This window comes from Triturus cristatus, chromosome 4_2 (assembly GCF_964204655.1).
Source record: "Triturus cristatus chromosome 4_2, aTriCri1.1, whole genome shotgun sequence".
NCBI lineage: Eukaryota > Metazoa > Chordata > Amphibia > Caudata > Salamandridae > Triturus > Triturus cristatus.
The window spans coordinates 187,530,469-187,554,349 of NC_140586.1; the positions used below are offsets into that span (position 1 = coordinate 187,530,469).

The following is a 23,881-nucleotide window of genomic DNA, read 5'->3' on the forward strand; positions in this document are numbered from 1 at the left end:
CCTGGAGACTGGATGGTAGCGTTGGACTTGCAGGACGCTTATTTCCACATCCCTGTCCTGCCGGCCCACCGGCGTTACCTGCGGTTCACGGTAGGCCACAAGCACTTTCAGTTTACCGTGCTCCCCTTCGGCCTCACCAGTGCCCCTCCACGAAAGTGATGGCCGTGGTCGCAGCTCATCTGCGCAGATTAGGGGTTCCAGTCTTCCCTTATTTCGACGAATGGTTGTTGAAGGCGGACTCGCTCCAGGCAGTCGTCTCCCACCTCCAGGCTACAGCCGACCTCCTGCATTTGCTGGGGTTTGGCATCAATGTGCCGAAGTCGCATTTGAGTCCCTCCCAGAAGCTCCTCTTCATTGGGGCGCTTCTGGACTCTGCGCAGTTCAGGGTCTATCCTCCGGAACAACGGGTTCGGGATATTCAGCCTCTATCCCGGGTTTCGGTCAGGTTGGTGCTGCGGCTTCTGGGTCTGATAGCCTCCTGCATCCTGCTGGTACGTCACACTCGGTGGCGGATGCGGGCTCTCCAGTGGGACCTGAAGTTTCAGTGGGCCCAGCATCGGGGCAACCTGTCCGACCATGTCTTGATCTCGGATGGCACTGCCAGACAGTTGCAGTGGTGGCTCACGGACTGCGATTGGGTCAGTGGCAGATCCCTCTCCCTACCCCAACCGGAGCACGTAGTGGTGACGGATGGGTCCCTCCTGGGATGGGGGGGGCCACATGGGCGAGGCGGAGATCAGAAGCCTCTGGCGGAGTCCCAGCTCCATATCAACCTATTGGAGCTGCAGGCGATCCGACTTGCACTGAAGGCATTCCTCCCCTCTGTTCGGGGGAGTGTAGTGCAGGTGTTCACGGACAACACCACCGCCATGTGGTATTGCAACAAACGGGGCGGGGTGGGGTCGTGGACCCTTTGTCGGGAGGCTCTGCACCTCGGGACATGGCTGGAACATCGGGGCATCACCCTGGTGGCTCAACACCTGGCGAGCTCTCTGAACGCCAGGGCGGACAAACTCAGCCGCCAGTGCATGATGGATCACGAATGGCGTCTGAACTCGGACGTGGCGCAAGGCCTATTTCGGCAGTGGGGAGATCCTTGGTTAGATTTATTCGCCACCGAAGAGAACGTGCAATGTCGGCAGTTCTGCGCGTTGGAATTTCCAAGGCGGCACTCGCTCGGAGACGCTTTTCGTTGCGATTGGATCTGCGGTCTGTTGTACGCCTATACCACTTCTGCCCACAGTACTGAAGATCAGCCGCGACCGGGCCCAAGTCATCCTTGTGGCTCCGGATTGGGCACGAAGATACTGGTAACCAGAGCTACTCAGTCTATCGATCGATTTCCCCCGATTCGACTGCCTCTTCAAGAGGACCTTCTGTCGTAGCAGCAGGGGACGGTCCTCCACCGAACCTGTCCAGCCTCCACCTCCATGCGTGGAGATTGAGCGGCGGCAGTTGATGCCATTTGACTTGCCTCCTGAAGTCTGTAATGTTGTTCTGGCAGCCAGGCGTCCCTCCACAAAATCGGTATGTGCCTGCCGGTGGAACAAATTTGTGGCATGGTGCACAGCAAAGGCTGTGGATCCCCTTTCCGCCCCTCTTTCTGAGGTTCTCCTCTTCCTCCTTTCCCTGGCCCAGCAGGTCTCTGCTCTGGGCACCCTCAACGGATATCTTTCAGCTATTTCTGCTTTCTTACGGCTTCCTGATCAGCCTTCTCTTTTTAAATCCCCTGTTTCTCGATTCTTTAAGGGCATTACTCACATGTTTCCTCCTGTCCCCTTTATAATGCCTCAGTGGGATTTGAATCTAGTCTTGACCTATCTGATGTGCGCTCCCTTTGAGCCACTTCATAATTGTCCCCTTCGTCTTCTGACTCTTAAAACTGCTTTCCTGGTTGCCATCACCTCTGCTAGAAGGGTGAGTGAGCTCCAGGCTCTCTTCTAAGCCTCCTTTCCTTTCTGTCCATCCGAACAAAGTTGTTCTTAGGACTAGTCCTTCCTTTCTCCCTAAGGTGGTAACTGCCTTTCACATCGGCCAGTCTGTTACACTGCCCACCTTCTTTCCGCCTCCCCCGAAAGAGAAAGAGAGGCTCCACCGTCTGGACCCAAAACGGGCACTGTCCTTCTATCTGGACCGCACCAAACAGTTCAGGGTGGACGACCAACTCTTTATTGGCTACGTGGGCGCTAAGAAGGGGCGGGCGGTGCACAAGCGAACCATCTCTCGGTGGGTCGTTTTGTGTATCAAGGCCTGTTATTCCTTAGCTAAAAAGGAACCTCTTGTAGGGCTGAGGGCCCATTCCACGCGGGCCACAGTGGTGACCACTGCCCTGGGCCGGGGAGTCCCCTTGCAGGATATTTTGTCAGACAGCAACGTGGGCCTCGCTGCACACGTTTGCCAAACATTATGGACAGCTAAGTCCGGAGAGACGGCTTCTTTGGCCGTTCTGTTCTCCAGGACTTTCTGGTGTGATCTTGGTTCGCAGACCCCCCGCCGGGGTTGGTATTGCTGGGGGTATCTATTCTAAGGTGAGGAATCTAACTAACGTGTTTCTTTCAGATGAACTAGTTACTTACCTTCGGTAACTGTATGTATGTAACATTAGTTAGATTCATCACTGCCCCGTCCATCCTCCCCGTTCTGCGACCCGATATCTAGGGTTGAGGTCATCCTTTCAGGGCCCTAGATTATTGGCACCAGTGTCGGTCTCTTGCATGGCTCTGCATTACTGGCGCGGAAAGCTATGTACAAGAACTGACGTCAGCGCGCGAGGGTGGCGTCTAAGTACTCCGACGTCATTCCGGCGATCACGACGACTGACGCGGAGCCGCAAACGACTCCTAGCGACGCGCAAGGGTATTGCTGACAAAAAATCTTTCCGGATCCAGCCTGACGCCTGGGGATATTCTAAGGTGAGGAATCTATCTAACTAATGTTTCTTACAGATATATCGTTACCGAAGGTAAGTAACTTGTTTGTTCGTGCTTGTTAATTCAAACCTTCTTACAGCAGAAGTGTGTTTCTACAGTCAAAATAGGTACTGGTTGTTTTCCTCTCGTTAGTGGATTTAGACATCAACAAAGTGCTGAATGTGTAAGGTGTTCAACTCTGGTCTCATTGTTAAGGCTGTTCCCAAGTAGACTTGCTGGTTTTCAGTCTAATTGTTTAGCAACTCCATCCAGCCTATGCTACCCGAGTTGGTGAATAGCAGTCATGCTGCCAATGAACATTACTGTTTGCTTCTGTTTCTTAAATCGTTCTGCCAAGTTGTATATGGTACAAAGCCATGCCCCTCCCTGAGGTAATAAAGTAACCTGTAACATAACACAGGCCTTTTTCATGCTTATTGTGCTACTAATTTTTGTAAATATTCAGCATGTCTGAAAACTAACACAATTGTAGGATTTGTACATGCGGTTTACTTGCGTGCACTCAGTATTTCTGATTATGGTTTAGACTTTTTTGCTTACTCTGGCAAAAGATATGAGGAGAGTTGATGCTTAATCATGATCTCTCTTAATCATACTCTGCCTCTGATGGAGTGCACAAAGCAACCTTGTTGGCGCCTTTAACTAAAGTGAGATTAGAGGAAGGTGAATTCCTGCAGAGGAAACGGTGAGCATAAGGTTGCCTTTTTCACACCTGGCGCGCATTCACCATACAGTCTTCTGGGTGCGTGCTCCCACTTTTCTCTCATCCTAGTGCAATCTGCCACCATTGTGCACCTTTCAAACCGGTCTCATTCCTCTCCCTAAAACCCTTTCCTCCTTTTTTTGTTTTTCCCCTTTAAGCTTCCAATAGCTTGCCTAGCAATATCTTGTTCAGGTAGAGTATGAATGTCCTATGAGAACTAAGTTATTTTTGAAGCATTGTGGTTTATTTTCCGCAGAAATTGATAATGAGGGTGTGATCGACCCAGACACTGAGGATTCTCAAGAGATGGGAGACGACAGCGCTGAGGTAAAAACACTGTTTTGAGGTTTCTGGAGTGTGTGTGTGTATGTATGTATGTATGTGTATGTATGTATGTATATGTGTGTATGTATATATATATATATATATATATATATATACGTATGGGAACATGGAGGGCTTATTCAGCACTTACTGATGACTCACTGATACTCTTCTGAACATAGATTAAACATAGGCTTTAAGTAGTTGTGCTGATTCTCAGGTAATGTAGCTGTAAAACACTCGGAGGGATGCTACAGGTTACATAGACGTTTACAGGCTCTGGCAGCAGAGATAACCCTCCTATATATTATAGAAACTGCAGGCCCATGCTTCCCAAGGATTGGCTGAGCCTAGGTGTCGCACATTTTGCAGACCTGCTACAAAGCTAACCCGTTGTGGACATTGTTTTTTTCATGTCACCCTTTCTTAGCTATCTCATTCAGTTTTAGATTGGAGCTGCTTCTTCCCTCTATCCCTACATACAACAGAGTTCACCCTGTGTCAGATTTCACAGTTGTCCCTCACCTCTTCACTCTCTTTTTCTGCTGCATGTTGTTAAACAGGAGCCCCCACTAATATTTTGCTTCCTTTCAGGTAACAGAAGAAATGATGGACCAGGCCAATGAAAAGAAGTCTGAGGCAATTGATGCTCTAGGAGAAGGTGAGTTAAGAAAATATTTGACTGTTAAGATGCCAGTGCACCTTTCTTAGCCATATGTGTTAAAAGATTTTACATTTTTTTTTTGTTTGTTTTACTGCTCCATTTAAATGCGTGGGGGGGGATGGGGGAGGGTACAGATAATGTTTCCAGACCCAAACTAAAGATTGTTGCTTAATGTTCTGCCTGTTTGTGTCTCACCCACAACCTAGCCTGCTCTAGAGGCAGGGCTCAAATACTTCACTTAAAACACTAGTTAGTATTTCGAGGGAGAGGGGGGGGGGGGGTTGTTTGATCTCACTATTTGTAATGCTGACGGTGGCCTGGAAAATATGGGGGGGAATAGCATAAGTCACAAACTGGCAAAAATGACCTTTAGTGCACCGTCCTCCGTGAGTAAGGGGTGTAATTCTATAGTCTCATTGCTATTCCTGGCAGGTGGAAAGTTGACTTCACTGGGCTCCTTTCTCAAGTTTATCTGCACCCATCCCCCACCAGTCCCTGTGGGGCGAAATATAAGTCATGCAGAGTTGGATCAAACATAAATAAGAGGCAATGACCAGCTCTCGTGGAGCCACCCTGGTATCCATCCAGTCTCTCTCGTCCAGTTGGCCTACCCAACCCTCCCATTTAGCCAAAGGGCTTAGAAGGAATCTGGTGAATTAATGACCAATGAACGGTAGACCAGTGAGATGCTTCCCTGGCCAAGCGGGTACAAAAGAACCTGGACCTCTAGCGGGCTACACTCCGACAGCTCCTGCAACTGAAAGTGGCACACTCTTGGCACATGACACTTCTGCGAATATCTGTAAAATGAGGCCATGTGGAGTTCAAATTCCTCCTGGAGGGCGTGGAATAACTTTAATTGTGAGCCTTCCCAGGCGTCCCCAGTCCCCAAAGTGTGAGATACCAGTGAGGTCTCTCGAACCCATCCAAGTTGGGTGAAAAGAAATCTCAAGCACTCTTAGAGCAACTATTAGTCCATTTCTTTATGTTCAGTCTTGTGTGCTTTATCAGTAATTGTAGTTTCCACCCTTCAATTGCCAACAGGTGGTTTGTCTCTGGAGGTTATTACACCATTTGACTTAATCAGGGCTAGAACAATAATTGAGACATATTTCAATATAAGATGAACATAACCTATTGAACCGCCTCCTTGGTCAGCTTGACCGGAAAACGCCATTAATAATGAAAAAGAAACTACAAACTGCGGGAGAAGCATGCTTGGGCCTTACTACGGGCGGGGGGCATCCCGGGGACGAGGCACATAAGTGAGAGACACTTGGAATGCAGAGGGATCTGAGACAGTGAAGCACGGCGATGCCCGGCCTCCGGGATGTGGGATAGTCGATGCTGTTGGCATGACAATTGTGATGTGGTAGCCGACCCCCGGGGTGTAGGCGCAGAGTTCTGTATATGAAGGTGCCTTGTTCGCAGTCAATAAAAAAATAAAAAAATAAAAAATAATGAAAAAGAGATGTATAATGTTAAGAGGCATATGAGCTGCAGATTACACACTGTGCATAGATCGCCATCTGGTGTTGGGCCCGGATGTTTGCAGTCGTTTTTCTTCTTGGAAAGTCTTTGGAAGTCACGAGGTATGCGACTCCTCCTTTGGGTCATACTGCGCATGGGCTTCGGCTCCATCCTCAGATTGTTTTTTTCCGCCATCGTGCTCGGATGTGTTCTTCGCGCTCCGGTTCCGAACCGTTTTCAGTTCTTCTGATCGGCGCGCAATCCTTCCCTTTCCGCTGTTTAGTTTCGATCGCGATCTCCAACAATCGATGCGACTCATCGTTCGAAGTCTTCGATTCCAGTCATCGACTAAGGCCTTCGGGCCTACCTGAGCTCCGGTCCTGGCTCATGGAAAGGACTCCATTTAAGAAGTGTCCTCGATGTGGGTCAAAGTTTCCCCACACCGATCTCCATGAGGTGTGCAACCTCTGCCTCTCCCCAGAACACGAAGGACGAGACTGTCTGGCTTGCAAATCCTTCCGGTTAAAAAAGACCATTCGGGACCGAAAGGCGAGGAGAACCATGGCACACTCGTCGACTGCAATCCCTGACTACATCTTCGGAGAAGGTGTCTGTTACCTAAGACCAGCACACCGAAGGGGGCCTCGTCAGCGCCTCCGAAGCAGACGACTCAGATGTAGAGGACATCACTCCGGCACAGAGGGGTGTGAGTACTAACCTCGATCCCCACCCCCCACCCTTGACGGCATCGAAAAGGCTTCGGTCACGCCTTCGCCCTCGGGCCTAGGCACGACCAAAGACACTGCTTCACATACCTCGCTTTCAGGCCCGGTAAAGAAGCCCATCAAGCCTTCTGGCAGCTCGGGCTCGAGCCAGCCTGCTGTCGGTGCCGAGAAAGACTCTTCTGCACCGGCACCGAAAAAGATGGCCGCCTCCTCCTCTGCACCGAGCTCCACACCGAAGCACTCGGCGCCGAAGACAAGCACTAGCTCCTCGGTACCGACACATCCCCGGAACTGAGCAAAAAATCCAAAGCCCTCGACGCCCACACCTCGAAGCCGAAAGTAATCTCTGAACCGAGGAAACAGCCGGACATTTCTAAGCCACACAGTTCAAAACAACGAACAGATGCCGACTCCAAGACTAAAAAACCTACGGCTCCGACACCGTCGGCGCCGATGGATCGGCCCCTCACGGAGGAACTATTTTGTCCCGATCTACCACAAAAAACACTTGTCAAAGACCCTAACACTGGACATTTGATGCTCAGCATCAAAAAGACCGCTGGACAAACCTGCTCCACCTCCCAAGAGAAGAGACTTTGCTACCTCCCAAGAGAAGAGACTTTGCTACCTCCCCTTTGAGACTACCTTCACCCCCTCCTCCACCCTCTCCTCCGCCTCCCCCCCCACCTCATCATTCCCACACACCCTCCCCGAATGAGGATGATGATTGTCTACGACGACACAGGGGGCGGACCCCATGACCACCCCACAGGGGACCCCGCTTCTATAGGCTCCCTAGACCCATGGGACGACTACAACATCCCAGACGTCCCGCAGGATGACCTTTACCCTTCAAGACCGTGAACCCCCCCCCCCCCCCCCCCCCCACACACACACAGAAGACACCATGGGGTTTACGTGGAGGAGGACTTCCTCCAAGATACCTTTGACACTACACACAGGGCCACTTCCATTCTGCCCATGCTTAAGGGGGTTATCAAGGAAGCGCCTGAGGTCTTTAAAGTCCCGGCCAGGATCATCAACGCTTGCATTGAGGTAGAAGGCCGCTCCTACAGACCCCACCTACATCAGAGGGCCTGCACCACTAGACTCCCTAGTAGTCTCCACTGCAAGGAAGCGTGCAAACTCCTAGGCATCAGGCGAGGCACCACCACCTGATAAGGAGTCCAAACTCCTAGATGCCTCTGGCAAGCGAACTGCATCCCAGGCTGCCAACATATGGCGTTGCAAACACCCAAACGCTTTTGGCAAGATACGACAGGGCACATTATGAATAATTAGAAGCCATAATGCAACACCTCCCTGACAAATACAGGAATAGAGCCAACGAGCTAATCCAGGAGGGTAAAACCATCACCAACACCTCCATTCGCTGCGCCCTCGATGTAGCTGACACCGCCTCTAGGGCAATTAACACCAGCGTCTTCCTCCGTATGCATGCCTGGCTACGAATTTCGGGTTTCAAACCCGAGGTGCAGGCTTCCATCCTCAACCACCCCTTTATCCAGGAACATGTGTTTGGCCCAAACGTTGACGTTGCCCTGGAAAAAATGAAAAAGGGACACCGATACGGCAAAGTCTATGGGAGCGCTACAGTCGCACCCTCCCAGGCGCTCCTTTCGCCGTTCTTCCTTTCGAAGCACCTCCAGAGGCTACTCCTCCGACAGCGCCTCCACTTCCTATAAAGCCCCTACCCAATCCACCTTCACTAGGGGTTACCAGAGAGGAGGCTACAGGAGTAACAACAATAAGGGCAGAGGCAAAACTAACACCTCCCGCTCTGCCTCCACCCCTGCCCAATGACTTCCCTCCACTCCCCCCAGACCATACCACTCCAGTCGGGGGCAGACTCCACAATTTCCTTACTGTCTGGACTACTATCACCTCAGACAAATGGGTAACACAGATAACTCGATCAGGCTACTGCCTGCTCTCCCAAAACGACTTCCTTGCCACCCTAGACCTCAAGGACGCCTGTTTCCACATTCCTGTTCACAAGGCTCACAGGAGGTTTCTCAGATTTGTACTGGACGGTCAACACTATCAATTCAAAGTGCTCCCATTCGGAGTCACCACAGCACCACGGGTGTTTGCCAAGTGCCTAGCGGTAGTGGCAGCACACCTGCCGAAGACAACACATCCACGTCTTCCCATACCTAGACGCTGGCTCATAAAAGCCAACTCATACAACCAGTGTGTACAACACACTCGCGCCACTATCCAACTACTTCACCAACTGGGCTTCACAGTAAACCATACCAAGTTCTATCTGCAACCGTCCCATGTAAAACAATACCTCGGTGCCACCATAGACACCTCAAAAGCGCTAGCCTATCCCAGTCCTGCCAGGATAGCAAACATTCAGGCTCTACATGCCAAATTTCACCCAGAACACACTCTTCCAGCTCGTGTGTTCATGCAACTTATAAGAATGATGGCCTCTTGCATATTCATAGTACCTCATGCAATACTCCAGATGCGTCCTCCAAGAGTGCTTAGCGCGCCAATGGAACCAGGCCCAGGGTCAACTGACAGATCTGGTGTTGGTAGACGGTCGCGCCCATCGCTCTCTGCAGTGGTGGACCACCGAAAACCTTTCCAAAGGGTGACCGTTCCTGGACCCTGTTCCCCAGATAGTACAGACAGTGGACGCATCGCTCTCAAGCTGGAGAGCTCACCTACTACATCACACCACGCAGGGCAGGTGGACACCTCAACAAAAGTTACTCCACATCAACCATCTAGAGTTACTAGCCTTATTCTTAGCCCTGAAGGCCTTTCAAACCCATGTCTCAGGCAAGGCCGTCCTAATCCGCAGGGACAACATGACAGCCATGTACCATATACAAAAACAAGGCGGCACACACTCCACAGCTCTGTTAGCACAGAGCATATGAAGATGGGCCATACCCCCAAAAAAATCTTTCTCCTAGCCTAACATGTCCCAGGAGTCCAGAACACTATAGCCGATCTGCTCAGCAGACAAACACAACAAATCCACGTGTAGGTACTCCATCCACAAGTTATTCACCCGTACTTTCAAATGTGGGGCCATCCACAAATAGACCTCTTCACCACACACAAACGCCAAATGCCAAGCTTCGCCGCCAGGTATCCACACCCATTGTCCAAAGGCAATGCAATATGGATGAACTAGTCAGGCAGATTTGCATACGCTTTTCCGCCTCTCCCACTCATTCCATTAGTGGTGCGCAAACTACAGCAACACTCCCTCACTCTCATCCTAATTGCTCCAACTTGGGCCAGACAACCGTGCCGCACCAAAAGTTACACCTCTCTCCGTGGAGAGATCAGGCACCCGGACCCAGCTCAGCTCAACCTTGCGATCTGGCTCCTGAAATCCTAGAATTCGGTTATCTTAATCTGCCCACTTACTGTATGAACGTCATTAGAGAAGCTAGACGGCCTACCACTAGAGCTTGCTACGCAGCCAAGTGGAAACGTTTCGTGATGTTCGAGGCATGTGGGCTGCTGAATTCATTTCTGTGCATAGATCACCGCCTAGTGTTGGGTCCGGATGTTTGCACGTTGTTGTCCTGGAAGAGTCTTCGAAGTATCCTGAGATAGGTGACTCCTCCCCTGGACCACAGTGCGCATGGGCATCCTCTCCATCCTCGGATTGTTTTTTTCCGCCATTGGGTTCGGATGTGCTCATCTTGACTCAAGTTAGGAAAAACTTTTTTCAGGCCAAAAGGCCTTTAGTTCGCGTCGGTACTGTTCCCGATCGGTATCGACAGTTACTTGCTAGTTTACTAACTTCAAAAACAACTTTTTCGCATCGACATCGACACCATCGACGATGGAATCGAGGACACCATTCAAGCGGTGTCCTGTTTGCAATGCAAAATATCCCCATGTCGACGTCCACCCGGTGTGCAACAAATGCCTTTCACCGGATCACGACGAATCCACATGTATGGCCTGTGCCCGATTCCGATCCAAAAAGACTCTCCGGAATCGACGAGCAGCGAGACTTGAAGCGCAGCAAGCGGCACCGGCCCCGACCAACATCTTCAGCGCCGAGGACGAAGATGTGGAAGGCGTGGAGAACCTACCCTCCAGCCCCGCTTCCGAACACAATTCCGGATCGGAAGACCTAGAAAAACAACTCTTTCACAGGGATGAAGACGACACCGAGGTAGGAGACTACGATGAGGCCTTAGGGGCCGAAGAAAGTAGCTCCGGTGACGAGCAAGGCCTACCCGTACAGACGGAGGATATCCCAGTGCGTCAGTCTATGGCTCCGGTCGAGGGATCGCCTTCGGGCCTTACCCAAGACCTATCCCGCAGTTCTTCGGCCCCGCCCTCGTGCCCGGCCTCGGACATTCAGCGACAGCCATTAGTACCCAAAACGACTGGTCTCCCTTCATCGAAACCGAAACCAAAAGTCGTGTCAGTTCCACAAAAACCAAAACTGAAAGTGACACTGGTCTGATCGAAGCCCACTACACCTTCGACGACAGCCAAACCCGTCGGCGCCGACCGCACCAAACGGGACTTCGGTGCCGAACTCGCAGCAGCCGATGTCGGCGCCGACACACCGAAAAAGGCCATCGGTACCGCCAAACCGCCTCGGCACCGAAACAATCGGCTCCGGCCACGAAGGTCAAAATGGCCGCTGCGTCGCACACCACTTCGAAAGCAGCACCTAAGGCCCAATCATCGACGCAGTCGACGGCTACTACCTCTCCTCGACTCGATGGCCCCGAAGAAGCCCACGCCTGCCTCTACAGAACCGCTCGGCGCCAAAGAACCGTCGGCGCTCCAGGTGCGACAAGTTGCAGCGTCCTTGCAACGCATCAAAGAAAAGGCAGCCCTCCAGGACACGTCGGGCCCCGAGCAGAAAACTGCGCCCAAAATGTTTGAAATAAGAACACGTGTCATCCAAACTAGGATCACACCTGCCGAACGCTCTCCTCCGGAGACGTCACCGTCCCACATCATCGATGCCGACACCGGCAGAATTATGCTCCACAAGCGGAGAATATCTTCCGAACACGCTTTGGACTCCTACCGGATCCCGCTAAAGAAAAAGCTGCCAGCGGATTCGGAACCAGTTCTTTACAAACGTCTCCATACCTCCTACCCAGATCCACAGTCCTTCTCTCCGACACACTCCGAAACCGACGTTTTGGAGGACTATATGGGTGACGACGTCCCCTGCCCCAGAGAGATGGACCCTGAAGGCCAACAGGACCCTTACCAGCCTTGGGATGACCCTGTAGACACAGGTGCACCTATGGATACACAGGACACGCAGCTATATGGCGCAAAAACGTCTCCCACAGAGGACACTGCCGCATTCAACGCCCTAATTGAACGTGCTGCGGCAAATCATGGTGTGCAACTCCACTCTGACACAATCGAGGACGATTTTCTAATGGATACTTTCGCATCCTCAGAGAGAAATATCAAAACTCTACCCATGTTGAAGGGTGTCCTCAAACCAGCAAAGGACATTTTCAAAGAACCCACCAGGGCAAGAGTAATAAACCCCAGGATCGACAAGAAATATAGGTCGGCTCCTGGGGACCCTACGTACATTAGAGGCCAGTTGCCTCTGGATTCCATCGTAGTCGCAAATGCTCGCAAACAGGCGCACTCGCAGACAACTGGGGATGCTCCTCCCCCGGACAAAGAGTCCAAGGTGCTCGAGACCTCCGGCAAACGGGTTGCAGCCCAGGCAGCTAACATATGGCGTATTGCCAATACCCAGGCGCTCCTAGCTCGCTACGATCGCGCACACTATGACACATTAGAAACCCTACTCCAACATCTCCCTGACCAATACAAAGAGGGAGCAGAGATCCTCATCAGGGAGGGACAACTCCTCACGAACGCATCCATTAAGTGTGCACTGGATGCCGCAGATACAGCTGCCAGAGCAATAAACACCAGCGTCATGCTACGACGACACGCCTGGTTACGAATCTCCGGATTCAAACCTGAGGTTCAAAATAACATCCTCAATCAGCCGGTCAACCCCGACTACTTATTCGGGCCAGAAGTTGACACCACCCTAGAAAAAATAAAAAAGGACACAGACACTGCAAAGTCCATGGGGGCTCTCCAAACGCAGACCTTTCGGAGTGGCTCCTTTCGTCGCCCCGGAAATAGAGGAGCAGGCAGAGGACAGGGGTCACAGCAAACCTACAACAAGGGCAACACACAAAGTACCTACGATAAAAACACCCGGGGTGGGTATCGTGGCTCCAGCACAAAGGGCAGAGGACGCGGATACGGCAATACCAGGTCCTCCCCCAAGAACAAACAGTGACGCCCTCTACCTTCCTCCCGACCACATAACACCTGTCGGGGGAAGGCGACAAAGGTTCCTGTCCACGTGGAACACCATCACCACGGACAGGTGGGTCAAAGATATTATCAAACACGGTTACTGCCTAGAATTAACCTCCACTCCACCCACAATACCACCAAAACACCGTCCTATGTCCTCAGAGCACTTAGCGCTATTACAGCAGGAAGTGCTCAGTATGCTGGAAAAAGGCGCAATAGAGGTCGTACCCGTCCACGAGCAAGGCACGGGGGTGTACTCCCTGTACTTCTTAATACCAAAAAAGGACGGGTCACTCAGACCTATACTAGACCTGAGACCCCTCAACCGCTACATTCTCTCAGAGCATTTTCACATGCTCACCCTACAACAAGTCCTCCCGCTGCTCAAACAGGGAGACTTCCTGGCCACGCTAGACCTCAGATGCGTATTTCCACATACCCATTCACCCCTCACACAAAAAATATCTCAGGTTCACTGTTCAAGGGCAGCACTACCAATTCAAGGTTCTTCCCTTCGGCGTGACAACAGCACCCAGAGTCTTCACAAAGTGCCTAGCTACTGTGGCTGCACATCTACGGAGGCAACACATTCACGTCTACCCTTACCTGGACGACTGGCTTGTTCAAGCAAAGTCAGCCCAGCAATGTGCCAGCCACATGTCGCGCACCATTCACCTTCTTCACAGTCTGGGGTTCTCACTAAATTACCCAAAATCACATCTCCAACCCGCACACGTACAACAGTACCTAGGTGCGACCATGACACTCTGGCAGCCACAGCTCAGCCAAATTTAGTGAGGATCAACAGCATGCAAATGCTGATTTCCAAGTTCAAACCCCAACACTCCCTTCCTGCGCGAGTGTTCATGCAGTTGATAGGCATGATGGCCTCCTGCATCTTCATAGTCCCACACGCGAGACTACATATGCGCCCGCTTCAGGAGTGCTTAGCACGTCAATGGAATCAGGCTCACGGGCAACTAAAAGACCTAGTGTTGGTGAGCGGTCGGGCATACAACTCTCTGCATTGGTGGAATCCACAAAACCTTTGCAAGGGCCGACAGTTCCAAGAGCCTGTTCCACAAATAATACTGACAGCGGACGCGTCTCTCCAGGGATGGGGAGCTCATGTACTCAATTACACAGTGCAGGGACTATGGACAATACAACAAAAGAAGATGCACATCAACCTTCTAGAACTGATGGCAATCTTCCTAGCAATGAAAGCATTCAAAGTACACTTGTGCAACAAAGTTGTGTTGATCCGGACGGACAACATGACCGCCATGTACTACATACAAAAGCAGGGAGGAACACACTCTCCACAGTTGTCTCATCTGGCTCAGAGCATGTGGAAGTGGGCCATTCAGAGGAACATGTTCCTCATGGCGGAACACCTCCCCGGCAAGGACAACCAGATGGCGGATCTGCTCAGCAGACACAGCCACCAGATGCACGAGTGGGAGTTACACCCATCAGTACTCCAACCGTACTTCCAGCAGTGGGGTCATCCAGAGATAGACCTATTCGCCACAAGCGAAAACGCAAAATGCCAAAGCTTTACCGCCAGGTTCCCACATCCGCAGTCGCAGGGCAATGCGATATGGATAAACTGGTCCGGCAGATTTGCGTACGCTTTTCCCCCAGCACCATTGATACCGCTGGTGGCACGCAAACTCAGACAACACTCACTAACACTCGTCCTGGTTGCTCCAACATGGGCACGCCAACCATAGTACACCACCTTTCTCGAACTTTCCGTGGTGCCGCATCAAAGGCTGCGGATCAAACCCGCGCATTTGACGCAGAACCATGGCGAGATTCAGCACCCAGATCCGCAACAGCTGAACCTGGCAATCTGGCTCCTGAAGTCCTAGAGTTTGGCTACCTGAACCTGCCACCTGACTGTATGGACATCATTAAGGAGGCTAGAAGACCCACTACCAGAGCTTACTATGCAGCCAAATGGAAAAGGTTCGTAATTTATTGCACTAACAATGACATTAACCCGCTAGACGCATCCATCCAAAACATAATTTGTTACCTCTTACACCTATACCGATGCAATCTGGCATACACCTCAATACGTGTCCATTTGACCGCAATATCAGCCTATCTCCAGAACAGGCAGCACCTCTCTTTATTCAGAGTGCCTGCCATCAAAGCATTCTTGAAGGACTCAAACGAGTAATTCCTCCAAGCCACCCACCAGCTCCAATGTGGAACCTCAACTTGGTCCTCACCAGACTGATGGGTCCACCCTTCGAACCTCTACACTCATGCGAGATTAAATTCCTCACCTGGAAAGTAGCTTTCCTAGTAGCGATCACCTCTTTGAGGAGAGTTAGTGAACTCCAGGCACTAACCGTTCAAGAGCCATTCATACAGGTTCACGCCAACAGGGTCGTACTACGTACCAACCCCAAATTCATGCCCAAGGTGATATCGCAGTTCCACATTAATCAAACTATTGAACTGCCCGTTTTCTTTCAAAACCCACAAACTGTCGCAGAAAGAGCACTCCATACACTGGATGTAAAGAGAGCCCTCATGTACTATATAGACAGGACTAAAGTCTTCAGGAAAACAAAACAACTTTTCGTTGCCTTTGCCCCACACCACAAAGGTAACGCCATCTCCAAAGCAGGTATAGCCAGATGGATCGTTAAATGTATTCAAATTTGCTATCAAAAAGCTAAACGCACATTAACGATTCCCCCACGAGCCCACTCAACACGTAAGTGAGGGGCCTCCATGGCTTTCCTGGGAAACATTCCCTTGCATGATATGTAGAGCAGCCACCTGGTCCACTACACATACATTTACCAAACACTATTGTGTAGATGTGCAATCAAAACAGCAGGCAGCTGTAGGACAGGCTGTTCTCAAAACTCTTTTTCAGACCGCTGCAGCTGGCACTGGTGGCCGCCGCTAATAGAGGGTACTGCTATATATTCTATGCACAGATATGAATTCAGCAGCCCACATGCCTCGAGCTGAATATGCTACTTACCAGTATGCATCTTTTCTTGGCATGTAGGGCTGCTGACATTCATATCGCCCACCCTCCTCCCCGGCGCCTGTAGCAGCTGCAGCTCTCAGAATTACTGTAAGCATGGTCATCACTTTCTGTATCTACTCCATCACTGCCACAATGGCGAAAAACAATCTGGGGATGGAGAGGATGCCCATGTGCACTGTGGTCCAGGGGAGGAGTCACCTATCTCAGGATACTTCGAAGACTCTTCAAGGACAACAACGTGCAAACATCCGGACCCAACACTAGGCGGCGATCTATGCACAGATATGAATGTCAGCAGCCCTACATGCCAAGAACAGATGCATACTGGTAAGTAGCATATTCAATATTGTCACAACAATAACTTCGATCCCCTAGATGTGTCCATTCAACTCATCATAGGCTATTTTCTACACCTACAAAGATGCAACCTAGCCTACACATCTATTAGACTGCACCTTGCAGCCATAGCTGCTTATCTACAAAACAGGCAACATCTCTCACTCTTTCGAGTACCTGCCATAAAAGCCTTCATGGAAGGTCTCAAGAGACTAATTCCCCCCAGAGTGCCACCCTCACCTGTGTGGAACCTAAACATCGGTCTCACAAGACTAATGGGGCCTCCCTTTGAACCTCTACACAAACGTGAACTTCAATTCCTAACATGGAAAACTGTATTTCTTGTAGTCATTACTTCCCTCAGAAGTGTCAGTGAGATGCAAGCATTCACCATTCAAGAACCTTTTCTGCAAATGCACCATAACAAGGTTGTTCTCCGCACTAATCCAAAATTCCTCCCTAAAGTCATTTCTCCCTTTCACCTAAACCAATCTGTGGAACTGCCCGTATTCTTCTCGCAGCCACAGACCACTGCAGAAAGAGCTCTACACACACTAGATGTCAAACGAGCCTTACTCTACTACATCGAAAGGACACAACCCTTTCGTAAGACCAAACCACTGTTTGTGTCTTTCTCACCACCACACAAAGGCAACCCCATTTCCAAATCTGGGATAGCTAGGTGGATTGTTAAATGCATACAGATTTGCTACCACAAAGCAAAACGCACGCTATCTGTTCCCCCTAAAGCCCACTCTACACGTAAAATAGGGGCTTCCATGGCATTCTTAGGGAACATCCCCTTAGATGATATCTGCAAAGCAGCTACATGGTCTACACCGCAGTCTTTCACTAAACACTATTGTGTAGATGTGCAAACTAAACAAGCTAGTGTAGGCCAGGCTGTTCTTAAAACACTGTTTCAAACAACTGCAATAGATACTGGTGGTCGCCGCTAGGAGCGAGTACTGCTTTATAATCTATGCACAGTGTGTAATCTGCAGCTCGTATGCCTCGAACGGAATAAGCTACTTACCAGTATGCATCTGTTGTTGGCATGTAGAGCTGCAGATGTACACACACCCACCCGCCTCCCTGGCTACCGTTCCAGTTTCTTATTTAGATACAGCACACATGGGTATCTTCACTGCTTATTACTACGCTCCCATCATTTCCCTGCTGGCGAAAAATAATCAGAGGATGGAGCCGAAGCCCATGTGCAGTATGATCCAAAGGAGGAGTCACATACCTCGTGACTTCCAAAGACTTTCCAAGAAGAAAAACAACTGCAAACATCCGGGCCCAGCACCAGATGGCGATCTATGCACAGTGTGTAGATCTGCAGCTCTACATGCCAAGAACAGATGCATACTGGTAAGTAGCATTTTGTATATGTATATATATTAGGCCTGGGCTAAAATTTCGTTCCGTTCGCGGAAATTGCGATCATTTGACATTTTCGCGTTCCGCGGAAAGCGCGAAAATGTCAATTACCGCATTCCACAGCTTTGCGATAATTTTGGTTCTTGCTCGCGCTGTAAAATACATTCTCGCGCACGCGCGATCGCCTTACCTGAATCCCTGCGTTCGCCGACAAGTTTTCTTGATTTGGTCGCGTCCTCCATGAGATGTTGTATTGTTTTTAGCCATTTGCGCTGTCTCGCGACAGTTCGCGCCCGCAGTGACGTCATGCGTCGCGCGATCACGTCTTTCTTCTTGCGATCATGCACCGCGAGACAACTGAAAACAAGATGGCCGCGCCCGCGTGCAACCGCATGGGTAAGTTGGCGAGCCGCAACCATGCAGAAAATCTCGCGAACATGCGGGAAAAAAACTTCCGCATCTTCGCGATATTTCCACGTGTTTGCGATAATTTTTGACATTTTCGCGATAATTTGTGAAAGTGGATTTCGCAAATTCCGCCCACCCCTAATTGTGTGTGTATATATGTATGTGTATATATGTATGTGTATATATATATATGTGTATATATATATATATATATATATATATATATATATATATATATATATATATATTCTCCCAAAGATTACAGCAGTAGGATTGTAATCCAGGTGTCAATCACTAGCTGAAACAATTATATGAACCATTCTCCATTTACAAACTATAAGCAGTAGAAAATTTGGTGATTCGCTGATGGCGATTGGCTTCCATCAGAAGTCAGAGTAGGAGAGTGGACCCTCCCTGCCACCAAAAGTGTTCAGTGTAATTTTTGTGTGCATTCTTTATTAGGTTTCGTACTACGAAGCATTTTGTAATAAACTCATTACATTGTCATATGTTATCGACACATCTGTATACCACTTTCCTCCTACAAAGGTCAGCTCCATCCTCCCCCACATCCAGAGACCTATTACCCATTGGCGGGCCCCCCCCCATTCTGCCACATCCTCCTCCAGTCTATCATCTGATCAGAGTAATTTAATGGTCTGTGGGCTCCCCTAAAGTGAAGTCGTTTTCACAAACTAAGGTTTTGTGTTCAATTACACTTCAGTATAAAACTCTGGGGAAAAAATATTTTCTTGAATACACCATACTTCAAATTAGCTCCTAAGTAATAGATCAATTACACAACTGAAAGTTCAACGGTATTGAACAAGTTAAAAAGTTGTACTTCAATTTAACCATGTGTAATCAAACGTCAAAACTTCTGCTTAACCAACCATATTCATATGCAAAATTGATCAGCACTTATCCTATATCGTTAATCATATGATCAGTCTGAGTCACTTGCTGCAGTCTTATTATACGTTGTATAATGTTCTGTACATAAACAAAATGACTACTGTCATAGACAAGAGAATTGATCTCAAGGCTCACAAGGAACTACATATAAAACAAACAATACAAAATTACACTAGTCTCTGAGCCCACATCAGACTTGTTAAATCTTACCAGCTCGGAAGAATTCTTAACAAAAATACACATCAGTGAGCCCACATTGGATCCGATTAATCTTACTGCCTCGTAGAGTACTCCTTCATGCTGCGAGGACCGTGTTGGCGTTCTGCGGCTGCGCCATAGTAGAGTAGTATAAATATACTGGGAAAGAAGGACTGGTACTCCTACTTCGCAAGGACCGTATTGGCATTTTAAAGTCGCACCATATTGAAATAGTATCTGTACGCTCAAAGAGAAAAAGCACTGTGTATCCTAAAGAGTGGTGCCATATTGGAGTAAGAATTGCCCATCTTATACAAGAAATAAATAAGAAAAATGGGGAAAAAACTTTCTTAGTTAATTCATATCAAACAATGAAATAATATACCAAAGAAACCAACTCTAACAAGAGAATTAAGCACAAACATATGAGAGAATATTTTGTAATTCTATTCTTCAAATAAATATTACAAGTCAGCGCAAATAATAGACATACCAAAGTTGCACCATATTGAAGTAGTATAAAGCCCTCCAAATTTAATTAAAGTAATAAATTTAACTCTTCCCCCTATAAATGTCACAAACCGGCGTGATGTTAATTTATTACGGCATCCTGTGGTGATACCAAAGGATCTGAAGTAGGAATTTGTGTGTGTGTGTGTGTGTGTGTATGTATATGTATGTATAATATAGTGTGTGTGACTGTTTATCAACTAATTTCATTCGGCACCATGCCAGGCTAATCATCCCATTCATATTAAAGCATGGCAACACATAAGTTGATGCAGTTATAAGAGGGACTTACAATGACTAATCCAAAATAGAGCTAAAATTAAACTACATAGGAGTACCACCGTAATATTAAAGCATTTTGGGAGCTCATATTTGTAATCGCAAGTAATGATAAATACAGTATCAAATTTGAAAAGATTAGTGTAGAGTAAAGGATACTGAAATTCGTTAAAGCGAAAGAAAATTCATATTAATCGGGGTCAAGGTATGGTGTGGTCACTCGCATCCAATTGGTGCACGATCTTATAAATAACCTAGATATGATGTAGACCAAAATAGTAATGGCTTCCTCGATTACGATATAGTCATATATATTCAAGTTGTACACTGTCGTGTAAATACAGTATACAAAAAAATGGGGCACATAATACAATTTTGTATTATTTGCCTCTTTGCTACAGTAATGTTTGGGTCTTTGCAAGAAATGGGAGTGGGGTGAAGCTGCAAACATTTTCCATGTTTGATTGTTTAGGCATGTATTGTGTACATGTACAGATGACTGTTGGGTTGGAACACATTAACAGGTTTTGAATTCTCCATGTCTGTTTTCAGGGGACCTGCAGCGTGCCATTGACTTGTTCACAGAAGCCATCAAGCTCAACCCTCGGCTAGCTATCCTCTACGCCAAGAGAGCCAGGTTAGTTGGGAATTGTTCATTAAGGCGCTGTGCATCAGGGGAGGGTGGGGAGCATGAGGAAAAGTGGCTAAGTCTTGGGGTGGTAAAAAGGGCAAATACACTAAGGCACTGCGACCTAGGAAACTATGTATAGAGTTCAGAACCTCCTATGCAGGAGGCAGTGGCGGCTGGTGACATTTGAAAGTGGTGAGGCGTCCAATTATTGCCGTTCCACACTGCGGTGAGCGAGTGTAGCAAGCGTGCCCGAACAACCGACGGGGGGGGGAGAAAAGTTTGAAAAAAGAGTGGACAAATGGTGCATTTTCAAGCAAATTTGAGGAAGCAGGAAGGTTAATAAAGCAATACGATTTAATTATCATTTAAGAAATTGTCAATTTTTATGACCTATAGAGGACAATCTTTGCCAGAAGCGCCAAGGAATGCCCTACACTTCTACTGTTCCTCGTGTCCAGCCTTATGTAAAAACTCCATAGGTATGAGTGAACCTACAGAAACATGATTCAACTGAGACATAGAACTTAGAAAACCAACAAATATCTCACTGTGACCCCACGGCACAAAAAGATACCATGTCAGTGTGCAAGCGCCGCAAAAGTGTACAGAAACAACCAGCAGTAAAATCATAGCAGAACAGCATAAACAACACACTGTGAATTCAAGTCACAGAATCTAATTCACACTGTGAAATAACAGCTCAGCATACCCTTAAAGACATCTCTGCACCATCTGAGAAAAGCTAACACGTGGACAGCATAAATACACAACATTTTATACTGTTAGCAGAGGAAATCCCAAATATGTAAAACTCTTCCTAACGTGATGTGTGTAAACGGATTTGAATAGCTCGCCTGATGAATGCGAACAAATCACACAAGGATTCTGAAAAGTGGTTTCATTAAAACGGAGTGGCACACGCATCTGAAGCACATACTTTAAATCAATACATCACTTACCACAAAGGGTAACTTAAAGCTCCTAGATTCGCTTCTTGTCACCGTCTGATTTTTAATGCATATACCTGAATAACCTGTTATGCCTTTGGCCTACAACGGCCTTTCCTATGTATTGTACTTTGATGCATATGGCCATAATTTGCAAATTATATGGTTTGTCAGTGGCTCGTTTGCAAGGATTCAAATATTTATGAGTTTTTCTAACTAAGATGTAGAACTTCTCATAGAATGGAGTTAACAAGGCCCAACAATTTGCATTAATGCTGATAGTGCAAAAAATAACCACATAGGACTCATATCGAACTTCTTTAAACCTTTTTCGGCTCCTTTCTCAGAATACACATTTTTCATTTATCTATATTAGTTAAAATATTTGCTCGCCCAGCATCTAATAATTTGGCGCGTCTCAAACAAAATTTAAGATGAACTTCAAAATCAAAGTGAATCGTGAAGTTTGAATTGTTTTTCGTGTGCCATGACAAAATAAAATATACATACATACATATACATGCTGAAAAAAAGAATCCGGCCAACGCTGCACTCGTCGGAACACAGTTCCCAATGAAGCTGTCAAAACACCATGTTCAATTCTCCACATGTTGGTGACCGTAGCATGTTCCTGTTTCTACGCGTGTATGAATTGTATGTAAACTGTTTAATGCCAACCTGGTTAGGAAGCGTTGCATAGCGAGGAAGCAAGGTAGAAAATTGGGTGAGTGGGTGACAGAGCAGGGTATTTCTTTCATACTTTGGACCATGCACTACTTCAAAACTTCCTTTTGTGCGATGTCTGGCTATAGTACCCTCCCAAACAGAATGTATTTGGTTCTCTGGTAATGACATTTGTAACTTGCGAGGCAAAAGACCCCCCCTGGTGTCATTACTAGGTGGGGGGTTGGGAATGTAAAGCTGTTACACTCTGTCTCCGGACGGAGCTCGTGTTCGCTTTGAACTTTGATCATCTCCGTTCTGCTCCAGGGAACTTAAACAAATACCCCTTTCTTATATGAAATTTGTCTGTGCGCTTTTCAATAATAGCCAAACTCTGGAAACTTACTTTAAGCCTAACCTAATTTTGCCTAGAGCTGCTTTCTTTGTTTGTCGTCTTTGTGAAAAATGGGAGTCCCTACTTGAAATGCTGGTATTATATTCCAAGACCCCCCTCACCTCTTTCTCACCTGAAATGGAGTATAGTACGTCGGAGGCTACAAAGGTGCGTCATAACAGTGAACCCTCCAAAGCCCTCTCTGCTTAACGAAAGGTCACCTGGTTTGACGCAGGGTTCAACGTACGTGTGTGGTTAATTAACAGCGGCATTTTCTTTTGTTTAGTTGTTGCTACGTTATTTTTTTAGTATGCTGCAGCATGTCCCAGTGGCATTACGCAAAAGGATGGCCCCTGAGTTAATCTGTCATAGATATTTATTGACCTTGGCCTGTATGGAGACTCCCTGAAGGAGTAGGGGGGGGCCCGGCGCTACAGAGGTCCCCAGGCGCCGTAGGGGCTTGTGTTGCACCCCTGACCAGCCGCGGCTCGCGCGCACGGGGGGGGTGTGGAGGGTCGCGCACGGGGGGGGTGGAGGGTCGCGCACGGGGGGGGTATGGAGGGTCGCGCACGGGGGGTGGAGGGTCGCGCACGGGGGGAATGAAATATATTAAACAAAAAACTTACCTCATAGCCGGTCCACGCCACCTCTCAGACTTCTGCTCCCCTGGGCGCCTTCACGAACGGCACTGGAGGGGCCTGCCAACCCCTCTCAGCCAATCCAGGATTGGCTGAGGGCACAGCTAGCGCCACAGCTGCCCATTAGGAGACCGAGGGGCTCCTAATGGGCATGCAAGCCAGTGCAAACACAAGTGCGCATGACTGGGCACGGGTGAAAATTCGCTCACCCTCCCCACTCATGCGCACTTGTGCTGCTGCCTGTTGCCCCTGGTCTGACAATCATGTCAGTCAACATGACGCCGGACCGCCCACCCCCTTCAGACTCTGAAGGGGGTGGGCGGTCCGACGTCATGCTGACTGATATTGTCAGTTGGTTCTCCCTCGGCGTCTTTGAACTTAAGTAAACTGATTCAGTTTACT

At 48.5% G+C, this 23,881-nt stretch overlaps 1 protein-coding gene across 2 annotated transcripts in view; it reads left to right on the top strand.

The window, feature by feature from the left end:
• Positions 1–23,881, top strand: part of ST13 (ST13 Hsp70 interacting protein) — a 129,596-nt gene that overhangs the window by 32,194 nt on the left and 73,521 nt on the right. For both annotated transcript variants that reach the window (XM_085601059.1, XM_085601060.1), the window contains exons 4-6: positions 3,890–3,960; positions 4,552–4,618; positions 20,759–20,843. In XM_085601059.1, the coding sequence (XP_085457185.1) occupies positions 3,890–3,960; positions 4,552–4,618; positions 20,759–20,843 (223 nt within the window). The remainder of the gene's footprint in view (positions 1–3,889; positions 3,961–4,551; positions 4,619–20,758; positions 20,844–23,881) is intronic.